General features: G+C 40.5%; 1 protein-coding gene across 1 annotated transcript; it reads left to right on the plus strand.

Moving 5' to 3' along the window:
* Nucleotides 1–3,836: 3,836 nt before the first annotated feature.
* Nucleotides 3,837–7,181, plus strand: LOC115592687 (gastrula zinc finger protein XlCGF57.1-like). The gene is made up of 2 exons (XM_030435733.1): nucleotides 3,837–3,983; nucleotides 4,532–7,181. Exon 2 carries the CDS (start codon nucleotides 4,720–4,722, stop codon nucleotides 6,061–6,063), a length of 1,344 nt encoding a protein of 447 aa, XP_030291593.1. The 5' UTR covers nucleotides 3,837–3,983; nucleotides 4,532–4,719; the 3' UTR covers nucleotides 6,064–7,181.
* Nucleotides 7,182–18,190: the final 11,009 nt, after the last annotated feature.

The following is an 18,190-nucleotide window of genomic DNA, read 5'->3' on the forward strand; positions in this document are numbered from 1 at the left end:
CAGCGCGTCATGCTGGATATCTGCTGGAAACCCCAAGTAAAGTTACACAGGATAGGTGAGTAAAAGTTTCTTATTTTAATAACACTAATGTTCAGAGCCCTGGAGTGGCCACAGAGGGGGACATATGCATCGCAGCCACGTTTCACTACATGGAGCGAACATACGAGTGTTTCCCTCGTTTTGGTTCATTCCACTCCGGGACTCCGGAGGTTCTGAGTGTCCGCTGCACGGCTGGGCTCCGTTCTATAGAAGACCGCGGCGAAACTCCGCTCAGAAAATTATGATTTTAGCCACAAAACGTTCCGAAACATGTGAGGAGCACTAAAACTCAACAGAAAGAGGTGTGTCTCATTCAACCTGTTAGGAAGACATTTCGGCACTGATTTGGAGTCAGTGGGTCAGATGAGATGGAAGCTATTGGGAAAATTACATTTCACTTAAAAACATGAATGACAAATATTAGGAGCAGTAAAGTCCATATAACAAGGTGTGTCCTAATCACCCAGTGTATACAGTTCAGCATCGGTTTGGAGTCAGTGGGTCACATGACCTGAAATCTGTGTAACTAAAGGTAAAAATATAGTTGTAAGCTGTGTCTACAGAGCACCAGACTCAAAAATAGAGGACTTCAATGAATGTGTGGGAGAAATATTCTCCGAAACAAGTCAAAAGAGAGTTTTTATCTGTGGTGATATAAATATTGACTTGCTCAATCCGAAACGTTAATGACATAGTAAGTGGACTCCTGATAAATGATATAAGTGACCACTTACCAATCTTTGCTATCTATGACTATAAATACACTGTGAGACAGACACCTAACAAAAACACATACATAAGGGTCAGAACTGAAGAAGGAATGAATATACTGAAAAATGAACTACTGAGGCAAAACTGGAATAATGTTTATAATGAAACAGATGTGAATGATGCATATGATTCCTTTTTGCAAAAATTTAAAACACTGTATGACAGACACTGTCCTGTGAAAAAGAAACACCCTAATCAGAATAAGGAGCAGAAACCATGGCTCACAAAAACATTGATAAACGCCTGCAGGAAGAAAAAACACTCTGTATAGACAGTTCCTAAAATCAAGGACGGCCCAGTCTGAAGTGAGATATAAAAGGTATAAAAACAAGCTAAACAGCATCCTAAAGGAATGCAAGAAAGAATATTACAGCAATCTACGAGCAGAAAATATGAAGTATACTAAAAAATTATGGGATATTCTAAACAATGTGACTAATAAAAAAAGCACAAAGCCTAACTATCCTCCCTACTTCAAGTATAACAACATGCAGGAAGAAAATCCGGAAGTCAAAACAAATAGATTCAATCAATTCTTTGTAAACATCGGGCCAGAGCTAGCCAAGGACATTCCTGACTCACCCCTACACTGGGACCACTTTGATAAGGATGGAGACAGAACTCCCAGCTCAATGTTTCTCACACCAGTGAAGGACACAGAGATTAGACCTCTGGTCAACGAATGCGTAACAAAAACTTCCACTGATGTTGATGACTTCGACATGAGGCTAATTAAGAAAGTATTAGACGGAATTATTTCACCACTAACATACATTTTTAATCTGTCATTTCAAACTGGGATATTTCCCACTAAAATGAAAGTTGTCAAAGTTGTGCCACTGTTTAAGAATGGTGACACACACGAGTTTACTAATTCGGACCAATCTCAATACTGCCACAACTGTCGAAAATCCTAGAGAAGCTATTCAACAATAGGCTAGATAACTTCATCAACAAACACAAATTGCTATATGACAGCCAATATGGATTCAGAAAGAACCACTCGACTGCCTTTGCTCTAACTGAGTCTGTGGAAATCATTACTGACGCTATTGACCAAAAACAACATTCAATAGGAATTTTCATAGACCTGAAAAAAGCATTTGACACCATTAATCATGATATTTTAATAGCTAAACTGGAGAGATATGGCATTAGAGGTGTAGCACTGCAGTGGGTCAAGAGCTATCTACACAAGAGATCCCAATATGTCAAAATGGGTGATAACACATCGACTAGCTTGGACATAGTCTGTGGGGTCCCACAGGGGTCAGTTCTGGGTCCAAAGCTGTTTATACTATATATACATGATATATGCAAAGTGTCAAATATTCTGAAATTAATATTATTCGCAGATGATACAAATATTTTCTGTTCTGGGACTGACTTGAACCAACTTGTGGAAACAGTAAATCACGAAATGGCCAAACTTCATGTGTGGTTTAATATAAATAAATTATCACTAAATCTTGAGAAAACTAAATACATGCTATATGGGAAAAAAGGCTGCAACAACAGTACTAACATTCAAGTAAACGGAGTGAATATTGAAAGGGTACATGAGAACAAAGTACTGGGAGTAATCATCGACGACATGTTAAGTTGGAAGCCACACATAAGACAGCTAAAAAGGAAGTTGGCCAGGAGTGTGTCCATACTCTGGAAAGCACAAAAATATTAAATCAAAAAGCACTTCACCTGTTGTACTGTGCACTCGTCTCTCCACACCTGCAATACTGTGCAGAGGTGTGGGGACACACATATAAAGGCTCCACACAGCCTTTGTTAATACTCCAAAAAAGAGCTTTGAGAATCTTACATTATGCCAACTATAGGGCACACACAAATCAGTTATTTATTGAATCAAGAATACTTAAACTATATGACTTAATAAACTATCGCACACTACAAATGATGCACAAGGCTGCTAACAAAAGCCTCCCCCATAATTTGCAAATACTCTTCCTAGACAGAGAGGAGAGACACAATCTCAGAGGGAACATGATTTTCAGGCAAAGTAAAGTACGAACTACGTTAAAATCCTTTTCTTTATCGGTCAAAGGTGTTAAACAATGGAATGTGCTAGAAGATGATGTCAAAAAATCAGCAACACTAAGTGGCTTCAAGAAAAAGTATGTACATTCAATCGTTGATCAGTACAGATCAATACAGGAGGGTTGATAAAGGTCAGAGGCACGAATCAACAGACACTGTGCAGACACTGTGTTGAGACGGCATGTGAGCATAACGAATACCATTCTGTACCCAAACAATAAGTTGAACCAGAGAAAATTGTATGGTCCAAGGCCAATGCCAGTTGTACATAGCAGGATGTTGTTATAATGTGTATCAACAATGTGAGATAACTTAGGTTATCAAAGGTCATAACAAAAGAAGTTGTTAGGTAAAAAAAAAAAAAAAAAAAAAAAATGTAAAATGCAAAAGACAAGAAAAGATCAGGTTGAAGATTTTATCCTGTGGGTAATGGGGGCGGGACTTGATAAGCTTTGGCTTCTCCCGCTTTTCCCTTTCGGCCATGTGTATTGTATTATTTGAACAATGATGAAATGTGATGCTTATGAATTGACATGCCCGAAATAAACAACATCAATCAATAAATAAATAAAGCTATCGAAACTTTCTGAGCATTTCTACTTGTTGTTATTCGGCCTTTGTTCTGTGGGCCTCGATGCCCTTGTAAATGAGGGTTGCCTCTCAATGATCTCTGGAGGATAAATAAAGGTTGATTGGTTGATTAAATATTGTCTGTCTTTTGTTGTGTGTCCCTCCAGAGCTCCCACAGCAACATGTCTGTAAGGAGGAGGAGGTTCTGGCTGACCAGCAGCTCTGTAACCAGGAGAGGAACTCCAGTCTGGACCAAGAGGACCCAGAGCCTCCAGAGATTAAAGAGGAACAGGAGGAACTCTGCACCAGTCGGGAGGGAGAGCAGCTTGTACTGAAGGTGGAGACGGATACCGTCATGTTGACTCCAGCTTATGAGGAAAGTGACCACAGTGAAGCAGAACCAACAAGTGACCACCAGCTCCTCTCTAACAACTCTCATGTAGCTGAGAGCCCAGACCAGAAAGGAGGAGAACATGGAGACTCAGGATCAGCTGGAGATGGAGAGCAGAAGAAAAAGAAAAGACGTCTTACAGCTCAAACTCACCCAGGTAATAAGTCTTTCAAATGTGACACATGTGGGAAGGCTTTTAAGTTTAATCCCCAATTGAATGCACACCTTCAAACCCACACAGGTGAGAGGCCATATTCTTTTGAAACATATGGGAAAGCATTTTCCAAGTTGTCTTGTTTAAAGGTCCATGTGAGAATCCACAGAGGTGAGAAGCTGTTCCTTTAAAAGACCTGCGGGAAAACATACTCTGATGGGTCTGAGCATTTCAGAACATGTTTAAAACATTTATTACAGAGGGTTTCACAAGCCAAATTTAAATAAACCATGGAGTAAAGAAAACAAGAAACAGTTTTCTTAATCACCCAGTGTATTAATACAATTCAGCATCGGTTTGGAGTCAGTGGGTCACATGACCTGGAAGCTATTGAAACTTTCTGAGTATTTCTACTTGTTGTTATTCGGCCTTTGTTCTGTGGGCCTTGATGCCCTTGTAAATGAGGGTTGCATCTCAATGATCTCTGGAGGATAAATAAAGGTTGATTGGTTGATTAAATATTGTCTGTCTTTTGTTGTGTGTCCCTCCAGAGCTCCCACAGCAACATGTCTGTAAGGAGGAGGAGGTTCTGGCTGACCAGCAGCTCTGTAACCAGGAGAGGAACTCCAGTCTGGACCAAGAGGACCCAGAGCCTCCAGAGATTAAAGAGGAACAGGAGGAACTCTGCACCAGTCGGGAGGGAGAGCAGCTTGTACTGAAGGTGGAGACGGATACCGTCATGTTGACTCCAGCTTATGAGGAAAGTGACCACAGTGAAGCAGAACCAACAAGTGACCACCAGCTCCTCTCTAACAACTCTCATGTAGCTGAGAGCCCAGACCAGAAAGGAGGAGAACATGGAGACTCAGGATCAGCCGGAGATGGAGAGCCGAAGCAACAGAACAGACAACACAGAAGCAAAAGTCACAGTGATTATGCAAAAAACTCATCAGACATTCAGCATAACACTCACACAGGTGAAAAGTCCTTCAAATGTGACACATGTGGAAAGATTTTTAAGTTTAAGTCCTACTTGAATTCACACCTGAGAATCCACACGGGCGAGAAACCATATTCTTGCAAAACATGTGGTAAAGATTTCAGGACTCTTAGTCAGTTAACAATCCACATAAGAGTCCACACAGGTGAGAAGCCGTATTCTTGCAACACCTGTGGGAAGACTTTCAGGTTTTGTGGTGGGTTAAAAATACATACAAGAATCCACACAGGTGAGAGACCATATTCTTGCAAAACATGTGAGAAGACTTTCAGGTCTTGTGGTGACTTAGAAAAACATACGAGAGTCCACACAGGTGAGAAGCCGTATTCTTGCCAAACATGTGGGAAGACTTTTAATAAAAAAAGTGACTTAATAGTTCACATGAGTACTCACACGGATGAGAAACCGTTTACTTGCAAAACATGTGGGAAGTCTTTCAGCCAAACTGAGGCCTTAACAATTCACATGAGAATTCACACAGTTGAGAGACCGTTTACTTGCAAAACATGTGGGAAGGCTTTTACTAAAACCAGCTACGTAACAGCTCACATGAGAACTCACACAGGTGAGAAACCGTTTACTTGCAAAACATGTGGGAAGGCTTTTACTAAATCCAGTACCTTAATAGTTCACATGAGAACTCACACAGGTGAGAAACCGTTTACTTGCAAAACATGTGGGAAGACTTTTAATATAAAAAGTAACTTAATAGTTCACATGAGAACTCACACAGGTGAGAAACCATTTACTTGCAAAACATGTGGGAAGACTTTTACTAAAAACGGTCATTTAATAGTTCACATGAGAACTCACACAGGTGAGAGACCGTTTACTTGCAAAACATGTGGGAAGACTTTTAATATAAAAAGTAACTTAATAGTTCACATGAGAACTCACACAGGTGAGAAACCATTTACTTGCAAAACATGTGGGAAGGCTTTTACTAAAAGCAGTCACTTAACATCTCACATGAGAACTCACACAGGTGAGAAACCATTTACTTGCAAAACATGTGGGAAGGCTTTTACTAAAAGCAGTAACTTAACAGCTCACATGAGAACTCACACTGGTGAGAAACCATAGTTTTGCCTGGGGAAAGTTTGTCTGATCAGTCTGCTTTGACGAGACATTTTTGATGACACGTACAGGCGAGTAGCCTTGTATTTCCAAAGTATAGACTTAGACTTAGACTTCTCTTTATTGATCCTTTAGGGATGACTCCCGCAAGGAAATTGGATTTCCAGCAGCCTACAAGTAGAAAAATAGAGGTACAAAACTAAATATAGGAAACAATGAACTCCCTGAACTAATATTTTCCTGGATAATACAGCTGCATTAAGAAAAAAGTACCTGCATCCAAGCTGTTCCTTTATATTGTTTTTATTTTGTTGAAACAAAGTATATACTTTCATACGGCTCTGTCTTAGTCTGCATAATGCTATTACAGTATTGATGCTGCACTGTGACAGCAGACCCTCGTGTACAGCAGCTGAAGTTTGTGAGACGCAGCACACGCTTGGTGCCTCCATATCATCACTGCTTTTTTCATATTCCTTACGTTGTCATGTTAAATGACGTGGACGTGTTGCTTGTCTATTTCACAGCGTGCAGCATCTCCTGTATCAGCTGTGTTACATGCTCTGCTGTATGAGACCCACGAAACTAGTGCACATACTGCACGTTGTAACTCGAAAGTTAAGTCAATGTGATGTAATGCCGAGGTGATAAGGGCATACCGGGGATTCAAAAACCCAGATCCTCTACCACGGAGATGAGCTGGTTATCCAGAGCGATTAATTGAATGACTTCTCTGTGATATTTGTGGCCATGTCGGGACAAAGGAGTTCTTGAGTCTGTTGGTCCTACACTTGGGAAGGAGCAGCCTTCCACTGAACAGGCTCCTCTGGTTGCTGATGACGGTGTGCAGGGGGTGGCTGGCATTGTCAATAATGTCCAGCAGTTTGTCCAGTGTCCTCCTTTCTGCCACCGTCACCAGTGAGTGATATGTTGGAGGTGGTTCAGTTCTAGTGTTTCATGCATAATTGCAGAACTTTAACTTTAAATGAGCTACTTGAAGAATCCTCAGAGGATCAATATACACAGGAGAAATGATGAGCTGATGCTGAATGTGGACAATTTCCCCTTGATAATATCTCAAAATATGTTTATGTGTCTATCTACATGCTGATTTGCTCATATTTGTTAACATGATAATCAAAAAGTCGAGTTAATTGCTCTCATGTGTCCCACTTATTATCGCTCCTCCTGTCCTGCTTTTATATAAAGTTATATGTTAAATACTCGTAGATTTTACTGTAGCTTCCATGTACAGTTCAGGCCAAAATTATCGGCCACCAGGAATTATGGAACTGTAGGAGACTATACAGGCCTCACATGGACGGCACCAGAGATATAAATGTAGGGGACTATCACTGCTTGATAATAAAGGTCATTAATCACTGGTGATTAATTTTACACTCGTAGATGGGGCACCACCTTCGTTGTTTGATTTACTGGAATAGGCCGGACGGAACTATTCCAAACATCTGACTGTACAAGTTTGACTTGGACATTCAGAGTATCAATTTCAAATCAGTTCACTCAATCTCAATATTCTGAAGCAGTGAATTCTTTGCACGTATCCATCGGTTCTCCACATTAAAATTAAGTTCCAGACAAAGAAAAACGATTATATATGTTTATTGACTAAATAATTAGGGGTAACATAAATGAACTGACAATTTTAGATGAACAACAGATAACAGACAACAAAAATAAGGTAAAGACTGTAATTAGAAAGAAATAAATTATGTGACCGTCGGCAGATGGTAAAGTTAAAGGGTCAGGTTTTTATATATTAAATGTTACGGGAGAAATTTTTTAAAATACTAACGAGACCCTAATCTCAACTTTCTTAAAGTCATAGAATAGAAGTCAGAACTTCAGACAGAAGTCAGAAATTTGACAGAAGTCAGAACTTTACACACCACTCATTCTCACGTGTTTGGATCCAGCTGCATGAAGACGTTCAGCCTGTTTTGTCTGGGTCTCAGGAGGTCCTGAAGCTTGGTCTCTTTGAGAGTTCTGGGTTGGACTACGGCACAGCGCGTCAGTCCAATAGCCAGAGGGAAGGCTGGTACTCTGTTGAGGAACTCTTGGCCTGAAGGCCCAGCGGGTTTTCCGCCTTGGGAGCGCTGGGGGCAGAGTCGATCTCGGCTGGGAGCACACAAAGTCTCTTTTGTTGGAGACTCCTTGCACTTCTTCTGAGGCAGACGATGAACTGCAACGTTCTTCATCAGATGATCACAGTCTTGAAAAAGACGACTTGTTTCAAGTGGTGGTTCTTAAGTTCTGATTCTGACACTAATTCTACTTCTTCTGGATCAGGCGGTGATACTTTAACAGTATATTAAAATCAAAAAGAAAAGAATTTGTTCTATTAAAAACTTGGATAAAAGTAAAGCACTTAAAGTAGTTATTCAATTAGCTTTCTTAGAGCTTGTTGCAAAAATAAAAGTAAAGATTACTTTAAAAATAAAAATAAGAATAAAAGGCAAAGAAGTGAAGAGAAGAGAAGAGAGAAGGAGAAGAAGACAGAGAAGTGTAGTGACAGAAGAGCAGTGACCGAAGTCGTGACCGAAGTGAAGTGCAGAGCATCTTCTCTGTTTTTATAAAATGCAGCAGACAGACTGAAAACTGGGGTGGGGCTGGCTGACAATCATTCCTTCTGTGTTCGGAGTTTAGCCCCACAACACTTTAATTTAACTAAACTATTGTTTTAATGTTTCAAAATCGTGTTTTAACTTCCCAAAAACTTCACCATCTTAGAAGTCGAATTTTTGTCTTTGTTGAAAGATGTAACGAAATGAGTTTCCTCCGCAGGGTGGCAGGGCGCTCCCTTAGAGATAGGGTGAAGAGCTCTGTCACCCGGGAGGAGCTCAGAGTAGAGCCGCTGCTCCTCCACATCGAGAGGAGCCAGCTGAGGTGGCTCGGGCATCTGTTTCGGATGCCCCCGGGACGCCTCCCTCGGGAGGTGTTCCTGGCATGTCCCTCCGGGAGGAGACCCCGAGGAAGACCCAGGACACGCTGGTGTGACTATGTCACTCAGCTGGCCTGGGAACGCCTTGGGGTCCTCCCGGAAGAGCTGGAGGCAGTATCCGGGGAGAGGGAAGTCTGGGTGTCCCTGCTCAGGCAGCTGCCCCCGCGACCCGGCCCCGGATAAGCGGAAGAAAATGGATGGATGGATGGATGAAAGATGTAACATGGTTATGATCCAAGAATGAAATAATTAAAACATGATTAAGGCATAAAACAATAAAATATACAATATCAACAATAAAATATACAATACACAGCAGGACCAAGGACTTATACATATTCCTTGTAGTTCTATCTTAACAAAACATATCAGACATTTACCTGGTAAATAACACAAGTATTACACACAGAAGAGGATCATGATATGCAAGTCTGTGCCCATCGCAAAGGTGGGGTGGGGCTGGTTTCTCACAGACCTCAAACTCATTAAGTAATAAACTTAATTTGGGCTTGAAACTAACATGGGAAAGATCTATTGTATGCCCTTCTTAGGCTATTTGGGAATCTGCTAAAGTTAAGAAGATTAAATTGTTGTTTAATAGTTATTCAGAACATATTGAAATGTGGATGAGTATAGGGAATGCAGCAAAGATTGAAATGTCACAGTCAGGGTAATAAAAACAGCTTGGCCAGTGAGGGGGGGGCTGGGTCATCTCTACCCCAACCAACATCTGCCCACACTTCTTGTCATCTGATGTGGAGAAAGAAAGGACTCTATTGTGCTTATTCATTGTAACTTAATAAAATTAGTTCTCTCGTGATCTGCTGTTAGCAAGAAAGCAACACATCCCACTCTGTAGAGGGAAGAGGGCTCGTGCTGGACCTCGTTTGGTCTGAGGAAGGAGTTAATCTTCTTTGGAGGGGGGGAAGAAGCGAATATTCAGTCAAACAGATTTGTTTGTTAAGTGAATCTTCTCTTGTGGTTGAGAGGTGAGAAGTCAGAGGGCGGGGAACAGAAGCAGAGCCTTGTGATGGAGACATAAGGGCTGGTGTTCCTCCAATTGTTATTGTAACTATTTTATTTCATTAAGTTTAAAATAACCTTGTGCACGTAACTTATATTAAAGAATATGAAAAGATGCATGCACCAGATTTATCAGTCCTATATAATCTTTTTAATTACATTACATTAATTTATTGTTTCAAGCGCATTGTTTGCATTGAATCAACCGTTAAAGTTGTTAAAGTTTTTTCCTTCCTGTTTGCTTTCTAAGTGCTCTGGACCTTCACACCCACCGTAGTGTCGTATGGGCGTGTTTTGTAGGGGGCGTGGTTTGTAGCGGCTCTGTCTGATCTTCAGATCACCCGAGGTAACAGAAGTAAACAGTAGCAGCTAGCAGCATTAGCTGACTGTGTGTAATGAATGAAGTGAAGACGGTACTGAGTCACAGCGCAGCTCATTATTGAATGAGTAATTAAAGAACAATGAGTTCAGTTGAGAGTTTGAGAGACTTTGTCAACGAGCGACTAACTGCTGCTGCTGAAGAAATATTCAGAGTTTTTAAAACAACTATCGTCCAGTACGAGGAAGAGATCGATCGGCAGCGCGTCATGCTGGATATCTGCTGGAAACCCCAAGTAAAGTTACACAGGATAGGTGAGTAAAAGTTTCTTATTTTAATAACACTAATGTTCAGAGCCCTGGAGTGGCCACAGAGGGGGACATATGCATCGCAGTCACGTTTCACTACATGGAGCGAACATACGAGTGTTTCCCTCGTTTTGGTTCATTCCACTCCGGGACTCCGGAGGTTCTGAGTGTCCGCTGCACGGCTGGGCTCCGTTCTATAGAAGACCGCGGCGAAACTCCGCTCAGAAAATGATGATTTTACACACAAAACGTTCCGAAACATGTGAGGAGCACTAAAACTCAACAGAAAGAGGTGTGTCTCATTCAACTTGTTAGGAAGACATTTCGGCACTGATTTGGAGTCAGTGGGTCAGATGAGATGGAAGCTATTGGGAAAATTACATTTCACATTAAAAACATGAATAAACAAATATGAGGAGCAGTTTGATGAGACTGGTAGTAAGGAGCTGATTGAAGCTTCACCGTCTAATTTTTCATTTTCCCACTGTTCCAGATCTAACAAGAAAGGTGGTGGTTTTGCTGCTATTTTTTATACGTTATCATGTAAAAACATCACAACACATAAATCTGAGTTTGGTAATGTGCGTGCATTTGTCAAATTATTCGCCACGTGTGTTTGTTGACATTAGAACAGCTGTAGTGAGAACAGGAGCCAGGTAGCGGCAGCCCGCTACACAGGGGCGGGTCCAGGGAATTTTCTGGTGGGGGGCACAGGGGGGAGCAACAATTAATCTGGGGGGGCCGCCCAAACGTAACAAAAATGAAAGTCGCCCATTTCAATATGGGCGATCACTTCAATTTATATTGAGTGGTTACACACTGTTTGTTTTCATCTTGCTTTTCTTGGCCACATTAAATCTGCTTGGTGTACTCTTAGCAAGTGGTTAACACAAAGAGCACTAGCATGTTTGCTGTACAGAGTTAGCAAGAAATGAGTGCTTCTAGCTCTGTACAGTGAACATAGCAGTGTTCTGTATAGTAATCAGTTTAAGCATCACTTAAATTCTTACAATGTAACAACAATACCCTTTAATGATAAAATAAATGAAACAAAATAAAAATGTAAAATATACTTAAAAAATAGAATTAAAAAACTCAGTGTTCAGTGTAGGTATCAGTTTTAATAAGACAAAGCACAATCATCACAGTGACATTTAGAACAGTAACAGCAGAACAGCTTTGTACAGTAAACATGTGAGTTCACTTCAGTAATCAGATTTAAGCAGAGTAGGTACCACCTACCACTAAAATAAGAACATTAACCATATTCTATACTCTAAATCAGCACTTAGTGCTCAGCTTTGTACATTAAACATCTCAGTGCTCCATGTAGTAGTTACTCTTAAAAATGAGTCTGTGGAAATTAATACTCATGATCAACACTGACATTTAAAAATATACGTTTGTTCTTGTTCTAACAGCCAATGTCTGAAAAACATTTGCATGCCTGTAGATTCTGGATTTTTTAAATCAGGAAGAAGAATTAAGTTCATTTTTAAAGATGTGTAGGATACTATGGTATGTGGTCCTGACATGGGCAGCACCATAAAAAGATCATGTAGGAGACACTGCTCACACACTACTTTGATATATATATATATATATATGATTGTTAATCACTGTCAATTAATATTACACTCGTTAAAGGGGCACCACCTCCGTGTTTAGTTATTGGAATAATCCGGAGGACATTATTCCAAACACCTAACTGTACAAGTTGGCTTGGACAGTTAGAGTCCATTCAAAATCAATTTATTTAATATCAGTCAATATTCAGTCTCAATATTCTGAAGTAGTGAATTCTTTGCACGTATCCATCGGTTCTCCATATTAAAATTAAGTTCCAGACAAAGACAAACGATTATATGTTTATTGACTAAATAATTTGGGTAAAATAAAAGACATGACAGTTTTAGACGAACAACAGATAACAGAAAATGTAAAGACTGTAATTAGGAAATTAATAGAATCTTGTAACCGTCGGTAGATGGTAAAGTTAAAGGGTCGGGTTATATAAAAATGAAATATTACTGGAGTAATTCTTAATACTATGAGACCCTAATCTTTATTCTCTTAAGTTCATAAGGTAGAAGTTAGAACTTTAGACAGAAGTCAGAACTTTGACAGAAGTCAGAACTTTAGACACCACTCATTCTCACGTGTGGGGATCCAGCTGCATGAAGACCTTCAGCCGGTTTTGTCTGGGCGTCAGGAGGCACTGAAGCTTGGTCTCTTTGAGAGTTCTGGGTTGGACCACGGCACGGCGCGTCGGTCCAGTAGCCAGAGGGAAGGCCGGTACTCTGTTGAGGGACTCTTGGTCCGAAGGCCCAGCGGGTTTTTCCGCCTTGGGAGCGCTGGGGGCAGAGTTGATCTCAGCTGGGAGCACACAAAGTCTCTTTTCGTTGGAGACTCTTTGCAAGGCTTCTGAGGCAGACGATGAACTGCAACGTTCTTCATCAGATGATCACAGTCTTGAAAAAGACTTTTGTTGGTGGTTTCAAATAGTGGTACTCAAGTTCTGATTCTGAAACGAATTCAACTTCTTCTGAATCAGGCGGTGATACTTTAACAGTATAAAATCAAAAAGAAAAGAATTTGTTCTATTAAAACTTGAATAAAAGTAAATACTTTAAGTAGGGATTAAATTCGCTTGTCTTAGCTTGTTGCAAAAATAAAAGTAAAGATTACTTTAAAAATAAAAATAAAATAAAAATGAAAAACAAAGAAGAGAAGAGAAGAGAAGAAGGAGAGGCAGGGGGAGAAGAGGACAGGGAGAGAGAGCGTGTCCGGAGAAAAAAAGAGAGAAGTAGTGCATGAGAAGGGGAGAGTGTCTGTTTTTATGACCTGTAGCAGGGGCTGGCTGACAGTGTCACACCTCCTGTGATCTGAGTTGAGGCTCCCAAAAGTTAATCTAACTATACTATTGTATTTAACATTTTGAAATCGTGTTTTAACCTTCCCAAAACTTCACCATCTTAAAAGTCTAATTTTTGCCTTTGTGAAAAGATGCAACATGATAATGATCATTTGTCATTCACAAGAATTATAACCTGATTAAGACATGAAGCACTTAAGTATACAACATATGACAATAAAGTATACAATACACAGTAGAACCAAGGACTTATACATATTCCTTGTAGTTCTATCTTTAACAAAACATATCAGACATTTAACTGGTAAATAATACAAGTATTACACAAGGAATGATGATCTTCAAATCTCTCCTCCATCGACAAAGGGGAGGGAATTTCTGTTGACCTCAAACTTATTGAGTAATAAACTTCATTTGGGCTTCACAATAACATAAGAAAGATCTGTTGAATGACAGATTTTTCTATTTCGGGATCCGTTAAATTTTTTTTTTTTTTATATTTTATTTTTATTGAAGAAATAAAAGTCAACAGGACATGCTTCTTGCACTGTACATTTTTGTTTTTAAAACAAAAGAAAACATTGGAGACAAAGACAAAAAAACAAGACAAAAAAACAAACAAACAAAAAAAACTAACAGATTACAACACAAAACAAATCCAAAAAAACAAAGAGTCTGTGTAGTGGAGAGCCAGGTGGAGTTACAGTGCTAATGACTCTTTTACGTGAAGTCCGCTCTATATGGGTTAATAAAGTCAATCCATCCTTTCCAGCATTTATTAAATGCGTCTGTCTTGAGTCTCAAAAAAAATGTTAATTTTTCCATTACAAAAATATCATGCATCACATTAAACCAGTCAGTTAAAGTGGGTGAACCTTGGCTTAGCCATTTTTTGGTGATGGCTTTTTTACTGGCGACCAACATGACTCTGAACAAGTAAGCCTTGGAGAAGCCGAGAATCTGTTGTGGCATCATGCCTAAGTACAAGACCTGGAAGCAGGAGTCAATCTTAACTTTCAGAACTTTTTCCATACTATCTCTGACTGTCTCCCAGTAGTGGGCAATCCCAATGCAGTCCCAAAACACATGATAATGATTTGCTTTCTGAGCCCCACAACCTCTCCAGCATGCTGCCTGCCTCAGCCTGGACTGCTGAACTGGTGTTATAAAATATCTGATCATATTTTTCCAATTAAACTCTCTCCAAGACAGTGAGTTAGTTGATTTCCATTGCTTTTGATGCAAGTTTTCCCATTCCTCTGTTGTTAATACGAAGTTTCCCTCACTTTCCCATTTTTTCTTGATGTAGGATGTGTTTACCCCCCTTAGTTCGGGATCCGTTAAATTTAAGAAATTGAGATGTAGTTTATTTGTTATTTAGGACTTTTGGGTGAGAACAGAAGACTGAAAGGGGGGAATGGTATGTCAGACCCAGGAACAACAACGGTCGTAAATAACAGTTGGACATGTGAGGAGAAGAACACACAGATTAGGTTTCCCATTAAGCCTTCCCCCACTGGAGAATGTTCCAGAGGAAGAGACACGTAGATTAGAAAAACATCTTAAATCACCACATCTATGTTAGAAACCAGTCCTTCTTCCTTTTGGTGTGACCAAAGAAAACTCCATCGGGCTTGACCTTGTTTGACCTGAGGAACAGGGGTTCATCTTCTTTGGAGGAAGAGGAACAGACCAGATGTGCTTTAGTCGTTGTAAATTACAAAGAAGATCTCTGGTGATCTGTTTATAGCAAGATAAACAACATTCTCTCACTTTGTGGAGAGGAGAGGATTTGCCAGGCCAGGAAATGGGGACTTTCAGTCCCATATGCTGGAAAAAGGAGTTGATTTGGGTTAAAGGTAATCATGGTTGAAATGAGACCACCTTAAGATGCAGAGACAAAGCTTGTGTTCCTACAGATGTTTCACATTTTATTTAACTTTTAAAACGTTGAGTTGGTTCATTAAGCAATGACAACTCCAAAGTTACATTTAGATTGTCAAGCTTGATCCTTTAAATATATTAAGGGACAACTACATTTCAGCAGGCACGTAATACAAAAGAGTAATTCACATGTTACTGGTGATAGGTTAATAGTATTTTTAATAAATATTCCACCTCTACGATGGGGACCTTTCGGTGTGGCAAAAGTAGGATGAACTGGGAGGTTCCTGTTGGTGCTGGAGCTGCTAACTGACTCAGCATCATCATCACCGGGGCAGTCCTCTCCTTTTGTGCATCTAAAAGTATTGATTGACACAGTCAACACTTCCATAATTCTATTTTTAACAGAACATACATGATTGTTTTTTAATAATAAATAGCATGAATTGCAAATATTTAAAAACACAATTTTTAGTGCATAGTGCCAGTTTAGTACTGTGATTAAAAGGAGGTATTAAAATTGCTTCATTCACTGAATAACTGTAAAATCATGCAGAACACCACATTACACGTTTTAAAGCATTTCCCTAATACCTGCATTTTCACCTGGAGGTCCATGAGTGCTGGTCTGGCCCTGGAGATGTACGCCTGTGTCAGCTGCCTGGCTGCGTTCAGCTTGACTACTCTCACACTCCTGCTGGTCATCTGCACTCTGCCTGCTAATTTTCCTCTTTGTGAAGTAACTGGAGATATCTCCCTGCCTCCGTTTCATACTGTGTAGTCTACATTCAAAACGTGTCCACAAACACAATGAAAAGCAAAATGTTATTTGTACTGTACCAACATCACAGTGGCAACATTGATAAGATACTCTGTTGTTGACTGTTAATTCATGTCACAAAACGCCAGACATACAACGGATGCTAATTGCTAACGTTATTGAAACAGTGGAGAGACACACAAGAACTGTTTCCAATGCTAACTGAACCATATTACCAAATTAGACCCAAATGGAACAAAAGTTAGCAAAACATTGTTGTGAACGTGTTAAAGAACATGTAGAGTTCTGTTCTTACCTTCACTTGGTGAAACTGCAGTATCACTTTGAGAAAAAGTCCGTCACTGGTGAAGTTACATGAGTTCATTAGCAGCCGTGGAGCCACTTCCTTTGTCTTTTTTCCAAAATAAAAGCCTTCATAAGTTCTTAACACAGTCTACTCACACAAGGTTTCAGCTTTGCTTCCGTTTTAACATGCAGTGTCGGTAAAGAGCTTTAGTGCAATGACTGACATTACCCCGAGTCAATGACCATTGGGGGGGCACACAGGTGGCCAATCAGATTACATGGCCATGGAAGCCCCGCCTCTGCCACTACACAGTGGAAACTGGCACCGCGTTCAGCGGTAGTTTAGTGGCCTAATCCACGGTCAGGGTTCTCTGCTCAGGCCGTGACTAGCAGAGACAACCATGTTGCTGCTAATCAGTGTGCTTGCAGCAGCAGGGCATTATTATACATTACCTGTTGTTGTTGTTGTTGTTGTGAATGTACGGCAGGCAGTAGCCAACGATATATAGCGCAATTCATTACTCATGGGAAACGTTTCAAGAGCGACAAGCTTGCCTCCAAGCAGCACAGCACAAGGGAATGCGGAGGACGTAGCTGGTGCTGGAGCCAGGGTCATGTCAACCAATAGAAACTCTTCTCTCATCCACCAGCGTAGGCCCCGCCCATCAAGTACAGTTGAATTTGCAAGCAAAAGTTTAGAATTTGCAAGCAAAGAGGACTGATTTGCAAGCAAAACTTTTTTATCTTGAAAGCAAAGAGGACTGATTTATAAGCAATATATTGTCTGTCTTTTGTTGTGTGTCCCTCCAGAGCTCCCACAGCAACATGTCTGTAAGGAGGAGGAGGTTCTGGCTGACCAGCAGCTCTGTAACCAGGAGAGGAACTCCAGTCTGGACCAAGAGGACCCAGAGCCTCCAGAGATTAAAGAGGAACAGGAGGAACTCTGCACCAGTCGGGAGGGAGAGCAGCTTGTACTGAAGGTGGAGACGGATACCGTCATGTTGACTCCAGCTTATGAGGAAAGTGACCACAGTGAAGCAGAACCAACAAGTGACCACCAGCTCCTCTCTAACAACTCTCATGTAGCTGAGAGCCCAGACCAGAAAGGAGGAGAACATGGAGACTCAGGATCAGCTGGAGATGGAGAGCAGAAGCAACAGAACAGACATCACAGAAGCAAAACTTACAGTGATTATGCAAAAAACTCATCAGACATTCAACATAACACTCACCCAGGTGAAAAGTCCTTTAAATGTGACACATGTGGAAAGACTTTTAAGTCTAAGTCCCAATTGAATTCACACCTGAGAATCCACACAGGCGAGAAGCCGTATTCTTGCAACACATGTGGGAAGACTTTCAGGTTTTGTGGTGACTTACAAAAACATACGAGAATCCACACAGGTGAGAAGCCGTATTCTTGCAACACCTGTGGGAAAACATTCTCCGATTCATCTGGTTTAAAAAGTCACATGAGAACTCACACAGGTGAGAAACCATATTCCTGCAAAACATGTGGGAAGGCTTTCAGGTCTTGGGGTGACTTAGAAAAACATACGAGAATCCACACAGGTGAGAAGCCGTATTCTTGCAAAATATGTGGGAAAGCTTTCACACATGACAGTGCCTTAACAGCTCACATGAGAATCCACACAGGTGAGAAGCCGTATTCTTGCAACACCTGTGGGAAAACATT

The sequence above is a fragment of the Sparus aurata genome, chromosome 12, assembly GCF_900880675.1.
Source record: "Sparus aurata chromosome 12, fSpaAur1.1, whole genome shotgun sequence".
In the NCBI taxonomy this organism is placed as follows: domain Eukaryota; kingdom Metazoa; phylum Chordata; class Actinopteri; order Spariformes; family Sparidae; genus Sparus; species Sparus aurata.